Genomic DNA, 26,917 nt, shown 5'->3' on the forward strand with positions numbered 1-26,917 from the left:
GATTGAATTTGTCTTAGGTTCTCAAAATATCATGGGAAATTTGCTATCCATTTAATCATATTCTACTCGGGGTAAACAGGGGATACCGTAATTTAGCACCGGTCTCGGCTTTAATAAGTAATAATATACTTTTGGGATCATATTCGTCTTATTGTGGAATTTTTAAGAGGCAGATTAAAATATGTTAAGAATCAATTAAATTTTTTCGAACAACGCGGTTCTAGTATAATTTGTGAAAATCTGCATTGCGTGTCGCGAAACAGAATACACTGACGAACAGTCGAAGGTTTTTTAGTTCCAATTTGTATAATTCCTAGTAAATGGAGGTAGCTACTCAATTATATATTCATAATACAGAGAAAATATCCTTGTAAATAATGATATTGTATAGGTATATTTCAAACTGACTGATACGTGTTTGTTTGTTTCTTTATTCAATTATTCGAAAACAGCCGATTTGCCCTTAAGTTTGAATATTAAAGTTGAAATCTACATCTTTACTAATATAAGATGATGTAAAAAATATAAAATAATAAAAATAAATATTTAGGCGCAGAAGGCCTTTCAAAACTGTTTCAATGCTCCGATAGGTACTTGAATGATCCAGGGAAGGGTAGGTAGACGAGATGGACTAGAGCAAGGTTGAGAGTCTGTCAAAATGTTATACCTGGGGAAAGATGGACGGACAATATGTTTAAGGTGGTTGCTTCAAGAGGCGCGAGTAGGGACGCGAAGTGAAAAGTATGGCAGTAGTTCTGAGAACCGGTATTTAAATTTTAAAACAAAGAAAACTCCTGGGGTGGCTAGTGGGGCAAATGAAACAAATAGTTTGCTTTTTCATTGCGTGGGTGTAGCGTTGTTTTAGATTCTCATTTAATATCTTATGAGTAATGGAGACTCAATTTCAGTAAAACAGCCCTACTTTATTTTTATGACCCCCATCTGTGAAGTATACTTAATTAATCTTTTTCAATTAGTGAAGTACATATAATAACTATTAATCTTTCATGGAAATTACAATGACAAACCTAGAAGTGATCTTTTTATATTTCCTTTATGAGGCGTAGTCTACGTCCATTTTAAAAGTATTTTTACTTCCGATATTTAATCATCCAACAACTATTTGGGTTTCCTTTTCGAAGACTATGTGTGCTATAATATTAATTAATTAGTGTAACGTTACATTAGTTATTATTATTAGTTAAGTTATGACTTTTTTTTAATCAGCTTGTGACTTATTTTTTCTTAAGACTCTTCCAGGAATGGAAAAAAATGATTAAGTATTTATCCGCATGATCTATGATTGATGAAGTAATAAAGTTTACCCGGAAGGCTACATTGGGGTGGAAAGAATTTCATGGCACCTTGTTCTCATACAATCCTCTATTGCCTTTTTAACCTTCGACCTCAACATCGACCGAACGTGGGAGGACCGAGAGCCTAGCGCAGAAAAAAGAATGGGAAAAAGAAGCCATATAATGTATCGGTATTCTTCTTTTCCGTTGCGCCATCCCAGGTTTTTATTTTCGCAGTAGTTCCATTCGTTTTCTGAATCAAGAATGAGAGAAACAGCTTTTACTCGGGCGATATCGAAAAACCTTTCTGGAATGCTGCAAGCTGCAAGCGGCATTGGTCGTCTTATAATCCGTAAATTCAAACGTTATTTTTAGTTGCTTTAAAAATAAGCTGTATCCATAGCCGTGTTTAGGCAACACCAGGTGGTGTTGGTTTAGGACAATTTTTACCGTGCCTTTTGTTCGCTATGAACAGCTAAAGAAATCAGTTTCTTAAAAATGTTTCGATTTTTTTTCGAAAATATGAACGTAGTTGAGGATGTTTGATTTAGCTGGACAGTTGACCAAGTTGGCTGAAACCCACACATACTTGACTATTTTTATCTATGTGAAACTCACAGAGAGACGTGCTTTGATTGTATACATGCAGTAAAGAAAATGGTGGAGAGAATTATAAAATTACATCAACATACAGCCAGATTTTATCATGAATAAAAATATATTTGACGGAAGGTAAAAAATATATGCTTCATTTCCCATTCGTCGTTAGTTTTATGTTTTATGCACAGACACAGGCATGACATTCTAGAATACTCGGAAATATGCGCAACATGATACAATAAATTTTTTAGCTGACAAGGGTTTGCTATTTTATATGTATCCTATCCATTAAACTCGTTTCATTAAATTTAATTACATTTCTCGTTTTTAAATTAATATCGATTTAGATTAAAAGAAATTTTTAAATACTATTGTATCTTATAATCCTATTCTCTCCATAGTGACACAAAATGATTTATTGTTGGAATCATTTATTTATGAAATATTTATGGAATTTAAACGTTCATATATATACCATTAAATGATTAGAAAAAAACCCGCATCTATTCTATTAAAATACTTAAAAGAAACACTTAGACCGTGATAGTTATCATATAAACGAACAATTTTTGAGCGTTTCTCACATTTTTTTTTAGCTTGTTAGCAATCAATTTTTTTAAAGTATAAATATGCATGAGTGATCGAATTTTGAGATTTTTTCTCTTTTTAAGGTGTTATATCAATTTAGTTTCCAGTTTTTCAGTTGAAATAAACATTGCTTTCTCTCTTTCTTGTCTTTCTTGTAGAAAGGAAAGTTTAGTCTCCGAATAATCATTTCTAACCCAGAGCTGATTCTGGGAGAAATAAAATTTCAAGATTTCTCATTTTAAAAATATGAAAATCTTCTACTCTATCATAATTACTGTGGTAGCTACATATTACGCCATTCAAATTCACAGCACAAAAGAACATGTAGTTGAAATCTTTCCTAAATTGAGCTGATAAAATGTATACATGCTGATTGCATGAATACATATTTGATGTCACTTAGAAAAAAATGGGTTATAATGGGTGAAATTTTAAGGTGTGCAACAAAGCAGTTAGTTTTTACCTAACTGAAAACTTACTTGATACGTCACATTAAGAAGAGGAAAAATCTCAAAATTCTATCACCCATGCATATTTATACTCGCAAACATACGCATATTTTCGCGAATGGGGGCAATCATCGATATGTATATATTTATTTTCCTCCATATGTTTGCGGTCTGTTTCCCTGCGTCTCATTCCTTTACCACACGTTCTTCTTTTGTTCTCTCTCCATCTCCCGTCAGCCCCACCCCCTCGGCATCTAAGCCTCCCACTTTTATTTCTTCCTTTCACCCGAGGAAAACCAAATAATTTCGTATTTTTCTCCGGCACAATATCCTCTCTCTCTCTCGGGGTCCCCCACTCCACAAACAACCGCCATCTCCAATAGGTACCCACGGTGTCGACGCCTGTGGGAGGCTTGGGGGGAGGGAGGGGGGTTTGTCTTCGTGGGGTTGGGGTTGAGGGCGGAGAGAGAGGTGGTGTTGACGGAGTTTTTGCACGCCAGCCGGGAGTCGTTGGAGGAGATCGCCCGTGCTCTTTCTCTTGTAACGGCTTTCGACGGAAAAATAAACTTCTCTCTTTCTCTCTCTCTTTTTCCCTTAACCTTCCATAATGTTCGCTTCTTCTCTCGGAGACCCTTTTCCTTCAATTCTCCACTTTTTCCCATTCTCATCGTTTCCGACTTTCGCTCCGACCCCCATCGTCTCAATATAACTACCTTTAATTATTATACAATATTAAAAAAGCATTAGAGAATTTTTTTTCTTTTTGAAATACGTTTCGGAGTGGACATGCTGATCCCTCTTCTACACGTGTATAACTTCACTTTTGAGGAATAAAGACCTCTTCAAAGTGTTTACTGAGACTATGACTTTGTTAGCAGTCATGCGCATATGAGAAAAGACAATATGGTGTTTCAACTGCCTGTGAATATCACCTACTCTTCTTCCAGACAAGGTAATCACCGAACATTGAATTTCAGTATGTCTTTTCCTCATTGTGGCACAGGTGATTGTTTCTACCCCGTATTCTTAACATACCGTTTATTAATCGCTACAATGTTAAAAAAGCATTGCAGTATTTTCGTCTTTTATGAAAGTTTTGGGGCGAAATACGTTTCCGAGTGGAGACGCTTTTCTCTCTTCTACTCGTGTGGCACTTCACTTCGTAAGAATAGAGGCCAAAGTGTTCAAAGCATGTTCCTAAATGGGAACCCACCGCAGAATTTGCTATTGCTTAAAAAATAAATATGAACTTGACAAATAAATAAGTTTGACAATGTAATATACATATGAGATATTAAGTATCTCATTTCCTTATTCCAGCACAAATGAAAATAAGAACATGGAAAAACCAACGACTAAAATTGAGGATCATTTCACGCTCTGACAGAAATAATTAGAAAAAACTCACAAAGCTATAACCTTGAAAGGTAATGAACACGATGCGCATCTGGTGGTATGCCTGACCGGGATCTTTATATCATAACGGTTCAAAATCCAATCAAGTTAAGTATTTTTTTTCTTTGTGTAAACTCCACTACCTTTCCTTTTTGCTTTTTCTCTTTCTTGGAGCAAGGAGGAAAACAAAAAGCATAATAAGTACGGTGTTTTATTAGGTGAATATGTGGATAAATAAATCAGCCAGCAAAATTGGTAAGAATATTCTTAAAATTCTGAAAAATCCAAGATGTGCTATTCAGATATTTTTTACCTCCTTGGTTATTCTTGAACAGTAAGACCTACCTCGAGCTTAGTGAGTGCAATTATTCAGTTAAAGATACAGATGTCGCGTCGCCATAGAGCTATGGAAAGGGTTTGCTGAAGATTTTTCGAAAAACATCATTTAATAATTCAAGAAATTCTAGCTATTTTTTGGTAAAACGTTCACCAATTAGTTGGAAAAATATATAAGCTCATTCTCTACTTAAGTCTAGCATGGTGCTAGTTGGAAAATAATTTAAATATTTAAAATGCATAAATCGTAATGATGTTAAATGATTAATGTACGTGATTGATAAACACTTAATATTGCTGATTTTGAAATATTGTTAATAAATTCACTCTTAAAGTTTCTAGAGGAAATACAAAAATTAACGATTTAGTTTTACTCTAATTAACTTGCGTATTAGGTTTCATAATCCACTGGTGATTGTTTGATCATCAAAGGCGACGCATTTGAAATGGACTGTGGATTCTCAATGTTTTAGTATCTCTACTACTCTTCATTTCGAAGTGTCTTTCAATGTTTGTCTGCGTAAAAAGCTTCTTATGGAGATTTCTTTCGAGTTATTTTCTTTATTTTCATTCCTTTCCAATGCATAGAAAAGTTTTTTTCACTACCAACTTTTATATCTATTTACCGTTACGTACTCATTCATTTTGTTCCACGGTGCAACCCTCTTACAATTTTATGCTTCATTACCTGCGCTTCTTCGTTTCTATCATATGTTTATCCTTCTTCTTCCATCTTGAAAACAATCTGTATTTAGTGATCGTCTAATTAATGCAAGTAAATCCTTGGAACCGCGCATCATATCATGATTCATTTCACTTATCTTCACTTTCCCATTAGGAGCGCAAACATTCCTCCGTAGTTTGCTGCCAAATCTTCCAAGACTGCTTATTTTCTTTATTTTTATTCCTCTCCGCTCATCTTAGAAGCTTGCTGCACCCTTTTCCCATCTTCTTTCCAATGGACCAATCTTTGGTTCAACAAAAAGGTTCAGACATGTTAAATTTTTCATTAATCTTTTCCCCTTACGTCCGTGCTGAGAGTCTCCACCATTAGTTCCCGTCATCAATCATCTGTTGGTTTCCCATGAAGGTATATTTTGAAAGACTCCATCGTTAACGGAATAACTTTTTTATCTTTTCATTTTTATTTAACCTTGTGAATGTGTGTACTCCACTCAGAAAATTGCTACTCTGCTCCACTTTAATCTCCTCTACGTTTATCCTCCATCTGTCATGACTTGCCCCAGCTTCAGCTGTGACGAGAATGAGAATAATTTCTTGTCAAGCCGTTTTTTTATGCTTTATATCTTTATTTTAGCAGCAAATGTCTGGCGAAAGGTCGATATGTCTGACCTCTAAAACCGCAGACGTGTCTTTCCAGCTTGTAACTGTAGGCTGCCTATTCATCTCTTTCCCTAGGATATTTATGTGTCATCAAATCTCGCAGCTGTTACCTTAAAACGATGGTAGCTGTCTGTTACTTAGATTATTTATTTCGTATTCTCATCTTAATTTACGGTATCATTCGCAGAAAAAATATATGTGATATTCTCTCATGTTCACTGACTACGATTTGTCCTCCTACGCAAGACCATATAAATAAAAATATATCCTACGAAATGTCTATTGCAAACTCTCTCCAAATAACTACGTAATGATTCGAGCAAAAGAACTTTAAGTTTTAATTACATATAGTTCAGTTTATGTGCATTACTTTACTATCGGTAATAATAATTTTAAAGAGAAGCTCTTTTTAATACATAGATTATGACAAGGACGCCGTAGGAATTGACGAATTGTGGATTTTTATGCTTCATAATTCATTAAAGTTGTCAATGTTTTTACTTTGTAAGTAATTGGTTGATATTTATTTTGAGTTAGCATTCATATGCTAAGATTAGTTTTTCCTCACGTTCTAGAAAGACGGAACTGGTTCTGAGATTATTTATTTATTTCAATGTCACCTCTATAATTCGCTTCATTTATTTTTCTTTTACATTGAAGAATTTCGTGCATAAAATGTAGGACGCCTAATCAATTATTCCTGGTGTTTACGGGTGTATGTCTCAATGCACATACCGTTAAAAGTATTCCATTGCGGCGGGATATGTGTGGATCTGAATTTCGGGATATAACCACCCTTCCATTGTGACCGGGAGGAGGTTTTGTCATCGTTTCTGAAACGTATCGGATCATCGATCTATTCTTCTTCCTCGAGGAATTATTGAAGCCCCAAACCTCTGCGACGTCTCGTTGATTCACGTCACCCGCGAATCAGAAGAAACAATCGTATCGTCCTTTTCCTCGAGGCACCTCTGCAACGCCACTCACAATGACCGTCTGTCTCGCTTGCTACGTTTCGAAAGGAGGCCATCGCCTGAAGCACTGCTCTGAATTTTATTTTATCACTGCTTGTCTGTTTTTTTTATAATTAATTCAAAACATTGTTGGCTATTTTAAAAACTCTCAGGAAGACTACTCAAATAAATGCCGTTTTTAACGTTTGCTTGCTTTTGTTCAAAATAAGTGTCGTGGTTTGTCACTTTCCTTATTCTGATCTTAAAATATGAAAAAAGAACCTTCCTCACTTCTGAGACATTATTCAGGTTTTCATTATGTTACAGATATTATTTTTTCATTTACTTTAGTAGAGGAAATTTTTTTCACTTAGTTAAAACAATTTATTTACTGGTACCTTTCTCCCTGTGGATGGTAGATGAATCTTATGCTTTGATTGCAAGGCGTTATGGGGTACCGAGTAAGCCTTTATTTTTCACGGAAATAATTTGTGTGAGTTATGCATAAAATTGTGTGCATTTTTTAATATTCAACCACTATCATTTAATTAATCTCAAATTTAAATGCTAGGATATTTAAAATTATATCATGTAGTAGTGATATTTTTACAATACGATTTATGGCAAGATTCAGGAGGGAGTTCGATAGAAATATTTAGGTTTTAACCCACCTTAACCGATTTTAGTAGTTATTGCTATTGTTATACGTAAAAATTTAGTTAAAGGGTTATCTTCTATGTAAATCAACCTTTTTTTAAGTATAATTTTAACGCTATTTCCAAACGAATGCCATCAAGTATCGCGTTATTTTCGGACTTACAGATCATATACTTTTCCATCAGAAATGCGTTTTCCCATGATGGTGGAGAATTTAAAGCAAAACCGTTCAGTGATTAATTTTTATTTTTATAATATGTACATAATTTTAGTGCAAGCTATCGAAAATCAATGAAAATGACAGATGAAGGGTTTAGAACTCTGGTAACTATGCCTTCACGCTGCAATGAGTCCGTCCAACTTTGATAATAACGGAGTTCTACTAGTTTATATCCCTTTAAGTATAGCCTCAAGTGGAGCTTGGAGTTAGAAATGATCGAGATAATTTTCGTGGAAGAAAACTTGGTCTCGTGGTCCTCATGCTATGGTTTCTGCTGATTGAAAGTTTCTGAACTTCCTCAAATGAGGATTGCGGAGCTATAGGTCGATAGAAGCACCATTGGGAGTAGTTGTGCACTTTCAAATTGAAACGATAGCCTTCGATGGACGCAATGCTTCCGATTTAGGGGAGCTTCCTCCCATCTGCGGCTATTGAATATTCTCATCTCTGTAGTGAGGCGTGATTGTAATATTGTTTTTGTACTTTATAATGTATATCTCGACGTTTGAGAACTACAACGACAGCGTCTTCTGGATTTGTCGCTTTAAGGCAGATCATTTTATTTGGCAGCTTGACTTTCGCCGTGATTATAACTCTTGAGCATTTATTCTCTATTTCATTAACGTGATCGAGTAGGGAATTGCAAACTTAGATTACATAAAGTTTTTTCGCACTTTCTGAAATTAGGATGCTATGAATAAAAATTCGATTAATCGACAGGAAATGCCCTGATGCGAAGGTACGCCATTATAAGGTAAAAAATTACAAGAGCAATTTCCATGTTTTCTATTGTTTACAGCTCAGGATGCGCGAAAGGCTCTCGAAATCGTTGCATCTGGCGTTAATTTGGGTAAGAAACGCCTTCGGGAAATTTTACGACTTTAATGTAAGAGGTATTGATGCAGAAGAAAACCTGCCTGAAAGTTTTTGCGATATGACGTAATAAATATACTAAAGCAAGTCACTATCACTAAATAAAAAAACGTACGATAAAAATAGTTTCAGGAGCTTTCGAAGCCATTGGCCTCTTTCTCAACGTCCAAAGGAGAAATGCAGGTTCTCCTGTTGACGTTGAAATACTCCGCCGCCAAGGAAAAATGAATTTCTGATGGAAGAGGATTTGGTGTAATAACTAAATTTGTAGGGCTAAAGACAAGCAAAATTTATCATAATTGGTTCAGGAAGGCTAAAACCTTAATTTTCCCAACAAAATCCTTTGATACGTTGACGTTTTGGCGTTGAGAAAGGGGACAATGGTATAGTTTTACAGGTATACATGCTCGTGGATGTGTTTTTTTCATGCTCCCCTAGCCTCCCCCAGTGGCGGACACATATGGGGCTTAGGGGGGGGGCGCGCCCCCACCATGAGGGGCCACGCCAAACATCGCAGAACCACAATTGTAACTTTTTTACATCATAAGATGGCATTGTCTTGTCTATGTGTATATTAACTTTAATTAAAACTTTCTTAAACTTGGGACATGACTATTTTGTATTGCGATAAAAGTAAAGGTAACTCAAGATTTCTTTTGCGCCCCCCGCCCTTGAATTTTTTCTCCATCCGCTACTGACCTCCCCTGTACGTATGGCCTAACCTACCCCCTCTCTGGATCTGCTACTGACCATGCTGCACGATCTTTAATCGCGCTTCGACGTGTAATTGTTTTTCAGGAGCGACCGAGGCCGATCCGCGCCGTGGCCGAGGAGGACAGCAGCTCAGGCTACCCACCGTCCCGCACCACTTACGACATGGACGAGCCGCTCTCCTACTCGACGGACGACGAGGGACTGACTCGCGGAGGGCGTACCAGCGGGAGCAGCCGCTTCTCCGGCGAACCGGGCGAGGAGGAGGACGACGAGGAGGAGGAGTGGTACACGGGCCGCGGCCGCAGGCGTCTCTACCTCCGCCAATCCCTCAGTCAGAGCTCTGAGTACCTGGGGCCGTGTCCAGCGCACCCTCACGCTTCTTCGTATTACCCCCTGCCCCCGCCGCCGCCGCCGCCAGCCAAGCACGTCAGCTTCGACGCCCGGTCTCTCGTGAGGTCGCAAACTGTGACCAGCTTCGAGGGCAGCACCTCGTCGGCGGGTGGCGTGCAGTCTTCCAGGGAGAGGCTGATAGACGGTCGGAAGGAGACGGTGGCCGTGTCGCCCGTGCTAGCCAAGGCCATCTTCATGGGTGAGCAACTGTTCTATATCATTCACTTCGTCACAAAAAAGTAATGGATGAATGCATGCGTATCCGTATACTGAATCATCTGAATTATATGATTTATTTCGGTACTTATATACCAGAAAATTTCATGCTTAAATTTATGGTAAGTTTTAATAATAATGTTTTTATTTATTGTATAAATATGCACAAAAATAATTAAATTCGGTCATTTCTACATAAAAAAAATTTACAGAACAGATTTTCTTTAAGCAAAGAATTAGTTAAAAAGCACATATCCATCCCTTTGGGTGGGTTACAAAAGTATTGTGTACACTATTATTTCAATGTTATAATATTTTTTAGTACGGTCTTGCTAAGCATCCTGCTAATCAGCACTTTCCGTGATGAATGAATAATAGTTTTGTAATGAATAATAATAAATATATCCAAATCCCTCGCCATTTTCTGCGGGGTATGGGTGTTCACAATTCCTCTCTATTTACATTTGTGTTTCCACCATTTAGAATGATTCCTGCTTGCATTTTTATGTCATTGCAATCCTCTCTTCTACACGCTCTCCTGCCCACAATCTATCTCATTATACGTATTCCTCTAGCTCTCTTTCCCTAAGCGTGGAAGGCAGGAAACGTTCGTAAATGAATCGCTAATTACTAGAAGGCTTCATGTCCAAGTTGGACGATTTTTCTTTTTTCTTATTTAAGTTGTTGCCAGGTAAAAGACTCAACGTTTCCAGCTAAAAGGAGGCATGTTATGGAAACATATGCTCGAGGTTATTAGCATGAAATGTTTACTTTTACTAGGAAACGTTTAGTCTTGCACCTAAAAGCAACTTAATAAAAAAAGATAAATTGTCCGAATAGGACATGATGCCTTTTTACAGTAAGCGATTCGAATGCCTTCCAGGTAGACGCACATCGACAGCCTGAAGGAGACGGGGTGTTCGTTCGTTAGGGTGATTACTATCGGCACCATTAAAGGTAGTGGCCCGATGACAAATTTGAAAAGTAATTCCTTCTGCTAAAACAATTTATGTAAGCTAGCCATCTGTGGATAAGTGCTATCAAAAGAAAACGAAGCTTTGAATTGAATAGACCAATATGCCAAGTGAAAATGGTTAGAATAAGGCTGCAAAAATTTGTGAAGATTGATACAAAAGACTATCATAATTTTCAAAGGAAGAATAATCCAAAGGAAAACTAAAGTAGTTAATAAAACTTCCGAAAGCGGTGTATCCACTGGATTTGATAGTCACTTACGGGGAGGAGGTTTTCTAGGTATCTGTTTCGCTGGTGTTAATAAAGGTCATCTCTATGGTAGATCATTTATTCTTATTGCCACCTCATTTGACATGTATCAAAAATGCTCGGAAATGGGCCCCCAAAAACAAGACCTGATTCATGAATTAGCGTTTTTTTTCAATTTATCCTCGCCTCAGAAGCTGCTTGTATAAAGAGATGCTTTCAATTTATGTGATTGTTGCACTGATAATTTCCGTAAAAAGTATTATTAAAAATTCAAGAGAGAAAGTAACGTCTTTCGTTCCACCATATCGATCGAATATGAAACGACTCAGAAGGGAAGAGGATAGTTGCCATATTTACCAATTTTTAGATTTTCATGCATATGACTCTTTGCATTAGTTCCAGTAACATGTAGATAAGGAAGGATCAAGACGTGATTCTAAATTAACCCATCTCAAAGACGTGGGTTATTATATTGCTGTCAAATTTCCAGCACCACGAAATAAAATATCTTCAGCAGTTATTAGCAGTCACTTTTGAGAAAGATATCTTCAAATGGTCTATATATTTGCATTCCTGTGTTAAAGTGAATTTTTTAAAACTTTTTACCTTTAATTAATGTAGTTAATCCGGTATCTTTCCTTTCGTGCACTTCTGGCGAAAATTTTTTTTTTAATTGCCAGGAAAATGTTTTCCGGTTTATTTATTGATACTTAGACGAAGATATTGCACTTTGAATCTAAGAGCAAGTTACGCATAATATTATAATTAGTTAGTTCTGCTTTCATTCTATGCCAAAATATGTTTAGCCAATATTTCCTACCAGAGAAAAAATAATTTTAGTTTCATTCATGCTTCAGCCTGATTTCATGTACCATATATTATCCAGTTGTTTCTGGAAAACCTTCGGATAAACCTCAAATAGTATAATTCATAATTAATGACAAGCATGGACAATTTTTTATCTTCTTACATCCTGACAAAATTCTTTTTATAGAAATTTTCCATCGTTTAATCTGGCTAACTTTATAAAATTTCTTCATTGTTTGCTTCATTTGTAAAATTATGGACACTATCACATTAGTTTCATGATCGTTCTTCAAATTTACCGAGGAACCACGTTTCCTTATGTTTTGTAATAGGTACTCGACAAGAATGTTATGGAATGTATGGACATTCAAATCTAATGGCAGCTTCTGACGGAATACGCTGCCTACTTCCCGTTATGGCAGTGGGCGTGAAAAACTGTAAACACGGAAAGTGAGAGTTCGTCGCATTTGGCCAACCATAACAACAGATGAAATTGAGGCACTCATTTTCAACGACCATGGCGGAAAGTTAATTGCCCAGAACACTAACACCTCTCATTCACGCTCTCTTCTCCTTTCTTCATCTCTCGTACCGTAAAAGAGATAGAAAATAATTCTGCATTCTACATACCTCATTTATCTTGAAGTGCTCACATTCCGAAGAACCTAGAGTTTTCCGACTCGCACGTCACACCCGAGGTCTTTTTACGATAGTTATCCCATACTCAGATGTGGCGCGATAGTCGTCTTTTCTCCTAAATGCGGCGAGGAAAGGTGATATCGGATAGTGGATGTTTGGGGCCAGGGATTAGGGGAACGGATTCGAAGGCCGAAAGAATAGCTAGCACCGAGAGTCAGTAAAGAGAGGGCTTGGAATGTGAACAAAGTGGAGAATCGAAGATGGAAATGAGAAACGGAGGAATCTGACACATTTCGGAGCAACCACTGAAATGTGTTTTTCAACCTCTTAGCAAATATTACTTGATAGATTCAAAAATGTTCATCTTCGACCTGAAGACGCTGGCAGCAGTGCCAGAGAAACTGTTGTCATCAACAAAAAACCGACGCGATAGCTACGAAATAATGGAGATGATATTAACTCGTACGTGTTAATATATCGTGTTAACAGGCCTTTATACGAGGGTCGCATGCGGCCGGCGGGCCCTAGAGGCTAGAGAAAATATTGTATCGCGAACCAAATATCGACACAATCGTCAAGAATAAATAATGTCAAAAATCGTATTGATTGATTGAACTTTTTAACCAATAGGTACAGATTATTGTACTTTGAAATTATGTTTTTTTTAATTTTATTGATGTGTTTGTAGAGTAACGTGGAGCATTCTGGCCCTCCGGAAGATGCGAAATCGATTTTTGGTCCTTGCACTAAAAATGGTTGAAGATACCTGCCTTAACATATGATACAACGGATAGAAATGTGAAATGCACTGGTATTGCGGTATCGGTTTCAAGTCCTTGTGGTAGAGGACTGTGTGATTCGTGAGGATTACTTTTCCTCCTGCGAGTAATTATCTGCGGAAACAGTGGTTCACGAGGGTATTCCGTTCGATCCATCCTTTCCGTCCCAAATCCCCTTCTACGTCTCGGTTTCCGAGGTGAAAATAATCACGGCGATAATCTCTCTTCAACGTTAAAACCTTTGAGCACATTGTTCGCACGCGGTGTCTCTTGGGTGGTGGGATATGTGTGTGAGATCACTGGTGCCTAATTGGAAAGAGAAGGCATGGAGTCGTCCATGTATCCAGACTTTAAACACTCCCTCTTCATTTATCTCTCTGTTAAGCCGCTGATATCTGTGACTGCTCTCGCTTTTAATTACTTCTCTGTAGGAACCTTTCCGCAGGCTGGAACTTTGCGGAGCGAATTCACACGGTATTTGTTTGACTTCTTTAGATGTTATTAGAAATTTTTGAATATAATTCAAAGCGTGACAATTCTTCAATACGTGTCGTCCTTATTTACCACTGCCTACAGAACTGGATGGCATAAGTACTTATCGTCTTTATTCCTCTTGTTTATTCAAAGAGCAAGGATAATTTTGGGTGTTAAAAATGGCGTTGATATTGATATATAATATTAACTAATGGCACCACTTATCTACCTTTCACTTATAATCCCACTCTTTGCAATTCAATATATTTCTCATGTAATGGGTGAATTCTAAAATTGTGCCCTTCCCCGAGTTGCCCTATTGTATTTCCTACTCCAGAGACAGCTGTTAAGGGATTTCATCCGATAACTTTCACAATTCACGTATATCATTAGATTTAATTAAGTTACTATCATGAGGGTAGAGCCTTTGAACTCCCAAGTAAATATTTCCATGAGGATCAATTTTATATTTTCGTGAAACTCGTGAAAATTTAAATTAGCTCAGTAGAACCATCCTTAAGTAACGTTTTCAATCATTTCAATGTTTACGATGTGTGCCTAAGAAAACGAACCAAATGAAACAATTATTATAAAAACGTAGTCAGTTATATTTTCACTGCTCTGTATCGCGGAACCTAATACTCAAAGCCTTTGATAGAACCATGATGGGCCCAATTTCCCCTAGCCTTCGATTCTAACGGCTTTGAAACTAAATGCATATGCTTTGAACTAATAAGCGCTCTCTATACGCAGAATTTAAAATGCGACGTGAATAGCCAAATATTGTATGTATCCTGGCGTCTCTCAAAACAGTTTTTGAGAGATGGTCTCCCAAAAATCAAGCTAATCCCCAGGACGATGTGTTACGCCGGTGCATCGATGATCATCTCAATTATTTGATGCTCCGATATCTACATTGTATTTCTTCCCGAATATCTTTGACGAGTACTCATAACTTGAACTGCTTCATTTTTTCATCCTTAGGCCGTTATGCTAACCCACGATTTTATTCATTTGCCAAAGTCCTCCGATAGTTTTATTTCGGCTTCAATTGAAAGTAATTTGAGCTTCGTACAGTGGAAATAAAGTAGATCTTACACTGTACATTGAATAATTCCGAATGGCCACGGATATTCCTCGAGAAATACTGAAGTAATACGTATCAGACTTTTGAGAAAATCGACGAACTATCGCTTCTTTCTCGTAGAATTTTCTAAAAAGGATATCAGTGGCGAATACTTCCTTTTAAAGAAATTTAAGGGAAAATATTATATATTATGTAGCTGGAACAACAACTGCAAGCTAGTTAGTAAGGAAACGATTTGGGTTCAATCGCTTTTACTCGAATTTTTCAGCGAATCCTTCACCTTGTATTCAGATCAATACTAAAAATCGTCCATTATATGCGGTGGTCTTCCTTCATCAAATTAATTTAATCACCCTGAATAAGGATGAAAAATTCCATATTTGAAGGCAAGACCAAATTTAGTATCCGCGCTTGGTTTTTTTTATCGCATAGGGATTACATTTCAAGCTGCTCCCGATCTTTCCTGGTGCGTCATTGGATTTTAATTTGACCTTAAATCACTTTTTCTGCTGTCAAAGTGTCACCTAGGGGCTTTTGAGAGTAGCGTTTGTGTTTGTGTTAGAGCATAAAAGGAAAGGCGAAATGTCGCAGTTGTCCCAAGCAAGACAAATTCATGTAAGCAAAGCTTTGGTAAACATTTTCTCCTATCCATTCAACTCTGAAAGATGCATGCTCTGTGACCCTTCCTGTGAGTGAGGATGCTTCATCGATTTCTTTGAGCCACATTTCGGTTCCGATTAAACATTTCAGGAAATCGAACTCTTTAATTCGAATAAAACGTTTCATTGATATCCAGGTTTTTTTTCCTTCGAATCAATCAAGTACATGCATAAAAAATCGTTACCAATATTTTTTTTATCTGGACACCAATATGAAATCACGCAAATAATATCATCGCTCTGATTTTGAAAACGCAGAGGAAGCCAAATGATGAAGTTATAAACGTTGTCACCCTCATCTTTTAATCTTCACATTTTGCATTGGACTCTGGCATGCAAAACACCCGCGTACACGTGGCAGCAATTTCCTCATATCGGTTTCGCGGGGCAGTACATGGAGATGAACGCGGGCAGTCACAAAAAATAGGATAAATAAAGGCTTTTTATGGGTAGAATAAAAAATGCTGTATCGGCCTTCTACCGGTAATTTTTACGCTCGCGGCCTGTAGATATATATTTTTTTAAGTGTTTCGTTAATTTTTTCATCCCTTTCCAACCTTTTACTCTATCGTCTATAGGACATCCACCTCACCTCTCTCGCTCGCCGGTGGATTGACGGCGCGAAGCCCATCAATCATTCAACCGGCCCATAGCCGTCTTTTGTTCCCTCTACCGACCATTTTCCCCGATTAACCCCTCGCGCCCCATCTTCCGGAGGAGAAAGGGAGGAAAGAGCGAAAAAAAGCGAAACGAAACGCGCTCTCTCCGAGGAAGTTTTCAAGATCGATTTTTGCTGATAGGCCTCCGGGGCAGGTGGAGAGCGGAAGAATAAAAGTGTGCGATGAAGGGACGTGCTATCACGCCGAGTGGTTGGTCGGTCGACAAGGGAGGAGGACGCCGTTTAGAGAGTAGTTCAGTGTTTCCACATTTCCGATGATTTAACTGCTTTCAAGAGGCCGAGTTCAGGCGCTGGTCGTCCGACGCGCGTGCACTTAATATTCTCTTCCGGGGTGCACAGGTGGTGATCGTAGACGTGGAAGCAGCCACATTAACGGGCAGTGAATTTCTTTTTTTTTTTCAAATATTGCCGTTAACTGGTCTACCGTGAGTCAAAATGAAAAGGCAGGAAAATGGGTTTCACTCAAACGTGCATGGTCTTCACTCGTATTTGCTCTCTCGCCTATTGGTAAATGATCTCTTAGAAAGTAAGTGAGATATGTGAGCGGCATAATAAATTATTTCTTATAACCATAATGATACACTATCAAGTCGTATTCCAATTTCTTTAATCTGGTGAAAGACAAGATTATGTTCAGCGGAATTGGTGTGCAAAATTACATTTATATTATTAATAAAAGTCACTAAAATTTCCCTTGAGTTGTATTCATTTAGCTAATAGGTACTTCTGCAGTTGAGGGTATGCTTGTAGTTCTTAGATTTGACTTCTGATTATGTTTCATTATGGAATCAAGTTGCAAGCATATTTTACATTTCAAAATTACAAGGATAAATTAGGAATCCCTTTTAGGCATTGCCAGTATTGGGATACATCAAGGCAAATGGCTATACGTTGCAAAAATGAATAAACTGAGACCACATACGAAACATAAATAAATGCATGAGAAGATAAAAATATGTTGTTTAATCCCATATATTTTTTTAAATATTTGTAGGTGAATTTTATAAACTATTATTCAGAGTACTAACACCAAGTTAGTAATGAGGATTATCTTTGGGCACGAATGCTGTGAAATCTGCATACAATTTTCTATAGTAGAGTCAAGTTATAAATTAAAAGCCAATAAATTGGTTTTTTCTTGAATTTGCATGGAAGTCACCTGTATTTACTCTCTTGACTGTTTTTAAATAATTATAAATTTCTTTATCAGTGGAATTTACAATACAAGTGCATTTTACATTTCAAAAATAATAAGGATAAATTAGGAATCTCTTTTAGGCATTACCTGTATTGGGATACCTCAAGACAAATTACAATGCGAATTGGAAAAAATAAGTAAACTGAGAACAGATACGAAACAGAAATTCATGCATGATAAGAAAAAAATATTCAAAAATCTCGTTTATTTTATAGTGTTATCCCATTTCCATTGATTTAACTGCTCCGAAGAGCCGGAGTTCAGGCGCTCGGCGTCCGGCGCGCGTGCATTTTATCTTTTCTTCCGGGTGCACAGCTGGGAATAGTAGACGTGAAAACAGCCACATTAACAGACAGTGAATTTCTTTTTTTTTCAAATATTGCCGTTAACTGGTCTAGCGCAATTGAAAAATAACAAAGCAGCTTATACTCGAACAGTTCTTTTTTTAATATACGAATTATATAGAAAAATATCGTAATATCTATATATAAATTAAATAATATAAAAAATCATATGTAATATGTTACAAAAAGTCAATAACTACACATTGATTATAACTGTAATATCTTAATATTGTTCATTTTAATTGTTTCCGGATATTTTTTTCTTTCTCGTTATGAATAACTCCTCAAACACCTTACGCTATCTTGTGGAAAGCTTAAGGGCACATATTATAGGCAGCTTCGGCTAACCCAGAAAGTGGCTTACACGTAAATTTGCATCCCATTCTCCGGTATTTACTTTATCACCCATTTTTAAATATGTATTACGTATAAGCCTTAGTCAGTGCAAGTAAAATTATGACAGAAAAATGGCTTGCTTTCTCTTAAATTTGAATGACATTCACCGTATCTTACTCTTTCGCCTATTGTGAAATATGTACTCATAAAACATTTGCAATTATGATTATTGTTTCAGTTACGTACGTAGTATTGGTCCAGTTCTTAGGTGTAATTTGCGAGCAAAGCAAAGGGAAAGGCAAATCTATTTTCCAAATCAGGGCTAATTTCTAGACTGTTTACTATTCAATCATTAAATAATACCGGCCGTTATTCTGTTAATGTATCTGTTAATTATATTTGTTTATTTCATTATTTTGTAAACATATTTTTAAACGGCTCCTAATAGAAACTTTGGTCGAAATAATTTTATGATTGAATTCTTCAAAGAATGGAGTAAATCCTGGTGAAAGTAATTATGTTTGCTGAAACATTGCCATCGACGTCAAAATTCCTAGATCCACCATCATATTTTCAGAACCTACGTCCATATTGAAACTAGTTTTAAAAAGACGTCAATATTATTCATGTAATTTATAATTAAAATGTGTTTCTTAAGGCTATAACCTAACGGGGGAAGATGCCGCTTATAGTGGAGAGCAGTGTTTTCCCATTTCCATTGATTTAACTCCTTTGAAGACGCCCGGTGCGCATGCATTAATTTTCTCTTCCGGGCGCACAGATGGGGATCGCAGACGTAGAAGTCACATTAACCGACAGCGAATTTTTTTTACATATATTTCGTTAACTGGTCTATTGCAAGTCAAAATAAAAAGGCAGCAAAACCGATTTCACACACATTTTATCGGCATTCACTGGCATTTACTCTCTCGCCTGTTTTTAAGTGTGAACCGGTTATAAACCACTTGCATTTCTAATTATTATTTCAAACTTTTTTTGAAATTTTGTGGAAATTTAAGGAAGTTACAGGACGTACGCCTTTAGTAGATTATGCACCCCTGAATAAAAAAATAAAATAGGAATGGAGGGTATGTTTTGCGGGTTACCCATTTGCTGCTGCATTTGCTGGCGACTTCTACTGATTCTGTATTTAGAGGACGTATTGCTCTTTCTCGAGCAGTTCTTTTTCTAATATAATATTTTTCATTTTTATTGTTTCAGGATATTATTTCTTTCTCGTTATAGATTACTCGTCTAAAACTTACGTTATCATCTGGAAAGCCGAAGGGCATATGTAATATACCTTTGTCAACATTCACCAACATCTCGAATATAAAAAAATATCCGTAAAATATCGTAGTGCTTGAAAAGGCCATAACAAGCCCCAGAATTCGGGTATCAAGAATGGAGGATGTTATCTACATGATTTGATCTTTAAGACTATTTAAAACAAAAAATTTACACCAAAAATATGCACCTACATGGTAAAAACCAAATAAAAATTTTCTGATTCACACAATGCGTTTTATTTATTTAAAAAAAGGAAGTTACGCTGCCCTACCCTGAGGTATGGTTAGTGGTTACGCACTTATCTAAGAGTAAGAAATTCATAATTCACTGAAACGTTTGCGAAACCGTGTTCATACCATATTTTATTTGTTTCTGAAATAAATCATGATGATAGGAAGGTAGACATCAAAGCAATAGGTGAGAAATACGTCGCGAAAATAGATCTTTTGAAAGGACCTTTTTTGGGTCTCTTAAGTTGATGATCAACCATTTGATGGAAGTGAGCATGTATTTGGCATATCGATGTCTTATGAATATTATATCTGTAACAAATTTTGATGTCTCTATATTTACTTACGTGATCTTGCCAATCAAAACAAAGCAAAATAAAAGTTGTTGTTCAATCAAAATTGATTAGAAAGAGTGCTTTAGCCAGTTAAGCTATCGAGGCGTCATTCTTCCCTGAGGAATTTTCGGACACTACCAGACAAGATGTTGCAGGACTGCTGAGCATATGATGCCACAAGCAGTCCACATCGTGCGCACAGCGCCACAGCCGGAGAGCAGGCCCGGACATAGAACACAGGGAGGTGTTCGCTCTAGACTAGTTTAAAGTATACCGGGACTATCCGCGGTGATAACTTACCGGAAATCGGGGGATCCGGGTTCGAATCCCGGTCAAGGCGAATGATTTTTTCTCTGTGGATCTTTCGCACGATTGTGCATTGCGGGTGACTCCCGTAAAAGTTATCACCGCGGCTAGTCCCGGTATACTTTAAACTCAAGCTGGGATCGGGCAATCTTCAAAAATTGTCTGCCTCTGCCGGGATTTGAACCCGAGCCCGCTGGGTGGGAAGCAAACATTAACCACCACACCAACCCGATTCCCACACAAAAAAGGAGGTTATGCTGCCCCTCCCTGTAGTAGCCATACCTCCCTATGGTTATTTTATGAATTAATGTTTTAAATGCAATTTTTAATATATTTCTTGACTCATTCGATTTATTGTCTTAGATGAATTAAGTAATGCGTTTTTGAACTTTCAGAAAAAATGAAGCGAGCCACAATGAAGACGCAGGCTACGCAGACGGACATGTGGAAGGCGGCATTTGCGGCTGTGGTGGCCGAGGGGAGGTTTACTGTTCCTAGGAGACACCAGCCACACCATCAAAGGCACCACCCGCAACACCAACACCAGTCCGCCCTATCTCTCAGCCCACGCACCGTCCACAGGGTAAGAATCTTTGCACCCTTCTGAGTAACATGCGGTTGAGGGTGAATGGAGGTCAATTTTTTGGAAAGCTCATGTGTAGGTTTCCGTGGCGATGCTCATGATAACTGCAAAATTCCTGGTTTTCTAGCAGCGTTCGTTGCTTTTTATTGACAACAGTTTAAAAAGTCATCCTGCTTTCGTCTTCAGGTAGGAGGACATTCTGTTCTGTTCTGAAATTGTTGCAATTAAAACGACAAATGCGGCTGCAGAATCCGGTTTCTGGAAAGTTTATAGGCTGAATCATCCCAAAGAAGCTCCATATCCCTACCCATTGGAGCCCATGGTCTTTTATTGAAGTCGTTTCCCAAATCAGCCGCAAGCTTGTCGGTGCAGCGCCACGTGTTCTGAAGGGCAAGCATTAGCAAGCATTACCATTTACTGATCGTCAATCGTGTGCTTCTGGCGAGTGGAAATGTTCATGTTTGCAATTTATTTAGATTTTATTTTCATTTTTTCTTCTATATTAGTTTTCGGCATTATTTCCTATATGGTATACCCCAATTTTTCGTGGATATATATAGCAGATATGCTGAAAAAAGGAAAATGCCGTAGACGTGTGTGGTATCACCTTACACCGTAGGCTATGGCCACGGGATTTAAGAGGTTTCATTTTTTAGAGTCCCCAAGGATCGTGAAAAACTAAGCGCCTGGCAACGAACGATTCCCTGTGAATAAGTTGCGTATATAAATACACAGGGAACTTGCCCTCCAGATAAGGTGGCACCTCTACCGACCTCCACGGGAAGCGACTTCATTAAGTGACCATGCTTGGGCGAAAGGTTTCCAGACCTTCTCTTTTTCTAAGACCGTGGGCTGAACAATCTGTGCAAACCATTTTTGCTCAGAAAAATGTCTGCTTGCGATTTGGAGATATTTAGGTGTTCCGAATCTACCGTCATCTTTCGTATTCCATCTAAATATTTTGGTGATGCATTCATCAAACAGTTTTCTCAGAATGACCTTTGGCCACATGGCTACGCTGGGAGGTAACGTGCCAAAATCTAACGTTATCTATTTTCTACCAGCAGAAATAGAATTCAGGGAAAGCATAGTTTTTAGATGAAGGAAAGTTAAAAACATAATTTCAATATTCTTTTATTTTTAATCCAATTATAGTTACATATTTTTTTACAGACAGTAGGTTTCCATATTAAAATACAGTTTGAAAACAAAATTGCGCAATTTATTATCAAGAGCCTAATTCGCACAGCGCGGTAATGTGTAGCCATATATGCCATACATAGCTACAGAGGGAGGAGATAGGTTGATCCAACTCATTAGTGCAAAATTCCATGCATTTGATGCAATATTTTTAGTTTGTGTTGCATCGCAATTGATATTTTAACAGATTATTTATAAATTTCTAGTTTATCCGTGCAATAAAAAGCTGGTTTAGGGACATCTATGCACTTTGCGTGAGTTTAATCTGTTTCAGAATCCCTTATACTCCTTCAACTGCAAAGGTTACCCAATTTTAGGCTTTGTCTCCGCACAGCATGGAATTTCCGCTTTCTCCACCACCTGTTGATGATGATGTAAGCCAGCTTCACAGCTACGAACTGAGTCCGATACACTTGGTTACTGGATGTGGTCTCATTATGTGTGAGGAAACATTCCTTCCTTGGCATGCCTCATTTCCATTTCATCAGGGCCGTTTACTTCCGTTTACTATCCCTTGCAGCTATTAGAATTATCGAATCTTCATCCTGCTATGGTTAGTTTTTATAGCGGGAACTAGCATTCTGCCTTGGATTGACATGCTAGAAGGAGGGACATACATAGAAGTATATTAATAATAATTTTTCTGTGGATTTTGAGATATATGGCATTTTTTATTCACTTTGAGGCACTTAAAATGGCAGTAAAAACTTCTATTCTAAGAGTATTTATACGGCACGAGGTTCATCGTTTCAAGCAATTAGACCATCAATCCGATTATACCACAGATTAATTGTTTAAGTGACTAGGGTTATAACCTTAGACCGAGCCATATTTAAGGCCCTGACATCTAAAATGAAGTTATCATTTCCAAACGTCCACTGCTAAATATTTTATTTCTCGTAATTTGTTTTTGCCATTTCTTTACCACGTATTTTGTTTTTTTGTGAAATATTTTTCTTCATTAGTCTCTTGATTGAACTCGGGAACAATTGTTTCGTGATTGTAACTACCTTCAGCAATTTTATGTAGGTATTAATTCTGATTACTTAAATCTTCCTCTGATTTATTCCACAAGTATATACCTAATAACTCTGATGCCAGGAGTATTTTTAAGTATATCTATAAAATCCTAGAAATTTTATTCTACCATTCTCTAAATGTGTAGATAGATTTTATTATAATCACCTAAATATTGATGCTAAAAAGATCTATAATCGCCATTTATTCTTCTGTGTTTTATAAAAAAAACTTTAAAAATAATTTTAGGAAATTATTTTCATAATCGCCATTGTAATTTACGATAGATTTGTTGTAGTACCCCAAGATATGTAAAAAGGTAATAGAACGAAGCCCATGGTAATCCAATTCCCCTTCATACCAGTCGAGTCAGCGAGGCAAAACATTCACGTACGGCAGATAATTTTATGCATTTATGTGCAGTAAAGCTTACCTACTATTTACCAGGATTTACCTTCAAATTTGTAGTAGAGAACATATGTCATTATATACGTTATCAAAGTAGCTTGTAGCAGGTATTCAAATTAAAAGAAAGTTTCATGAATCTACGAAATATTTTTGGGGTCATCCTTGGCAATTTGTACTATCAAGTTTCTTTTCAAGGTATACATATGAATAATTTTTCCGGTCGCAGGTCGAGATGGTATCCCAGGGAGCGCAGACCAACGGCCTCCCCCGCCGGCTGACCAAGAGCCTCTCTGAGGCGGGCCACTTCCCTCAGCCGGCCCCCAGACACGTCCCACCCCCCGCCTCCACCACTGCCATGCAGCAGCAGATAGCGCAGCCGCAGACTCCACCTCCACCCCCATCGCCCCACGAACCCCTCCACAGGGCTGCCTCCGAAGGCGAGGGCGTCGAGGGTCGAAGGCGCCTCGGAAGCGGCAGCAGGGAAATCCTCATCGACTTCGAGCCGCAGGGGGGAAGCTCTGGGACACTGGCCCCTGGCGGTGCCCGGGGTCCCAGGGCGTCCCTCCACAAGACGATGAGCGAGGGAGAGGTCAGGAGGGGTCAGGGGATCGCGGGGGAAGGGTCGGTGACCACCCCGACCTCCGCCGAGGCCCCTCCGACACCCTTGTACTCTCCGCCCTGCCCGAAGCCGCAGCCCAGGTCCGCCTACACGTCAGCCTCGGCGCCTTGCGGACTTTCAAACAGCTCAACCTTTCCCAGGACAGTCCCCAGCCGCTCTACCTGTTCCCACCCGGCCCTGGCCAACGCTGCATCACCAGGGGGGGCGGTGAGGAGGGCTCACCACCCTCTGGTGCAGGCACCGTCCGATGCAGACTCTACAATGACCCTGGAGGAGGACGAGTTCCACGAAAATCTGGTGGTCAGCGGTTTCTTCCGCAAGCGTAGCCTGTCGCTGGAGGACGCGGCGGCTCCAGTGACGTCATCGGAGCCGCCGAAGGATAAGGGGGGTGGGAAGGCGTTGGTGGAGCAAGGTGCGGGGGGCAAGAGAGGGTCGGGGGGCAGCTTCGCCCCGGGCCCGGCCTCCCTCACCGGGTCCTCGGTGGGTGGCAGCGAGCCGGAGCTGAGGGCGGTGGCCCGGGGCGATGAAGATGAAGAAGAGGAGGTAGACGAAGATCTGGACGAGATATTGCGGGAGGCAGAGGCGAGCAGGGCGGGGTTGGGGCACGGGGGAGGTGGCCAACAGCAGTTGCTGGGCCTGGGCAAGAAGACTTCGCCGTTCGCATCCATGGATTCCTTGACTGGGGATGGAAGAGATCACAGCGACAGCATTTGGAACGAGTCTCAGGCCACTGTAAGTTATATCGATCTCTTTATCCCAATGTGGTATAAAATTAACTTCATTACTGATTAAATGAAATGAAGTATATTTAACAGAAAAGAAAAACCAATCTGTTATTTCTAATAGAAAAAAGATTAGTAAACGTCCTCAAATATTACCGTAAATGGATTTGTTTTTTCCTTTTTTATTTGTGGAATTTTCGGCTTAACTAATGAATTCTGTTGAAAATGAAAGGTAATACTCATCTGTTTTCCCCATAGACCTTGAATATCAAGGTCTATGGTTTTCCCCGATTTGTGGCATATTTCTAACGAGCTAGGTTGTCAATACTTTCAACCACTTCGTACCTCACGGGTGAAACCTTGTCGAGGCGTAAAATTTGATGGTCTCTATTTAAGTTAGTGTGCCTTCCTTTCTTTAAGCCTGAATCACACGATCATTTTTTTTCGTCGCGAAAGTGATCACTATCGCGATCACTAGAGTGATCACTCGCAAAATGATCGTCGCTGGCAATTGTTTCTCGCGATCGCGATGAGGATTCCCATCGCTATTTTTCATCACTCGTCCGGTCGCTTTTTCCGTCGCTAAAACCGTCCCTAAACCCCCATATCAGCCAGTCAGAACGCATGACCGTATGGTGTGATTGCAGCGCAGCGTTTGACAATTGTGGGAACGACATAGATAAACAAACACGCTATATATTTTCGTGATGCGGGTCCTATGACAACGAGCTGTGATATCGGAAATGATGCGAAAAGCGACGGCGGGAGTGACCGTGTGATTCAGAAAAATGATCACTAGAGCGATCGCTTTTCGCGACGGGAAAAGTGATCGCGATAGTGATCACTTTCGCGACGAAAAAAATGATTGTGTGATTCAGGCTTCACCTATAGGTAACAATCGTTCCATCACGGGGTGTCTCAACAAAAACGTATGTGTGTGGGCATATTTCAGCGCAAATGTAAGTCAAATTACCCCGATGCTCTGTTCAATTCATCATAACCTCAGCATAAATGGTAGTCAACCAAATTTCTTAATTATTGATTCTCATATAGATATAAAAATGGAATCTCGCTATCTTTTTGCTTTTGTCAGTCTTATAATATCATCCTTGATGATTTATCAGCTGCGAAATATCGAATTTAATAATCATTTCGCGGCAATGGAGTATATACGTACAGGATATTTTTGGAGGATGCTGCGACATTTCTTTTTCGATATCTTATTCAATAGACTAGATTTTTAAGGTCATTAAATAATTAGTTTGGTCAGAAATGTGGGATTATAATTGTCTGAAACAATTAATCTCAAACTGGGTGAGATTGTTCAATCGTATTGTCGTTACTCGCTCAAAGCTCTTTTTAAATTAAGCTCAAAGATTCCCCCATACTTTCGTGTTCCCTCTTATTAGTTACCATACACGTGTTGCCGCGAATCCATTATGTGCAGTGGGGCCGATAGCTTATCGTTCCTCCCAACTGCATACCTGTTTTTGACAGGGCTGTCATTCTTGCCCGGTTGCTGCATATTATCGGATACACTGTGTCGTCACGTCAATCCGAAACTTCGTGATACGTCGATATTTTTTTGGAGTTTAGCTTTATCTTGACCCTATCGTTATCCACAGGAAAGTTAATAGGTCAGTTCCCGTGTATGTCACTCACAGAGTTCGGAAAACGTAACGGGTTACGTACAAATATCTTCAGCGATACGTGGAGTTAAAATTATCTATTTTGGATATTGGTTCAACTACAAGGCATTCATTTGGCTTTTATCCCGTTCACTTCGGGTTTCTTTCACCGTTCTTCTTGTCAAAATAGTTTCTTCGTGAGAGCTCGTTTTAAGTCATGCTCAATGAAAAATTCGAGACTCGATTTTTGAAGTTTTTTTTTTATTTTTAAAACTTTTATTCTTTAATTTTCATAGAAATCGTTTTAAATACTTTGCTTTCAC

At 38.5% G+C, this 26,917-nt stretch overlaps 1 protein-coding gene across 1 annotated transcript in view; it reads left to right on the forward strand.

Moving 5' to 3' along the window:
- Positions 1-26,917, forward strand: part of LOC124164457 — a 392,138-nt gene that overhangs the window by 251,398 nt on the left and 113,823 nt on the right. The window contains exons 6-8 of the mRNA XM_046541783.1: positions 9,509-10,013; positions 20,813-21,000; positions 23,852-24,976. Coding sequence (XP_046397739.1) covers positions 9,509-10,013; positions 20,813-21,000; positions 23,852-24,976 — 1,818 coding nt within the window. The remainder of the gene's footprint in view (positions 1-9,508; positions 10,014-20,812; positions 21,001-23,851; positions 24,977-26,917) is intronic.

This window comes from Ischnura elegans, chromosome 8 (genome assembly GCF_921293095.1).
Source record: "Ischnura elegans chromosome 8, ioIscEleg1.1, whole genome shotgun sequence".
In the NCBI taxonomy this organism is placed as follows: domain Eukaryota; kingdom Metazoa; phylum Arthropoda; class Insecta; order Odonata; family Coenagrionidae; genus Ischnura; species Ischnura elegans.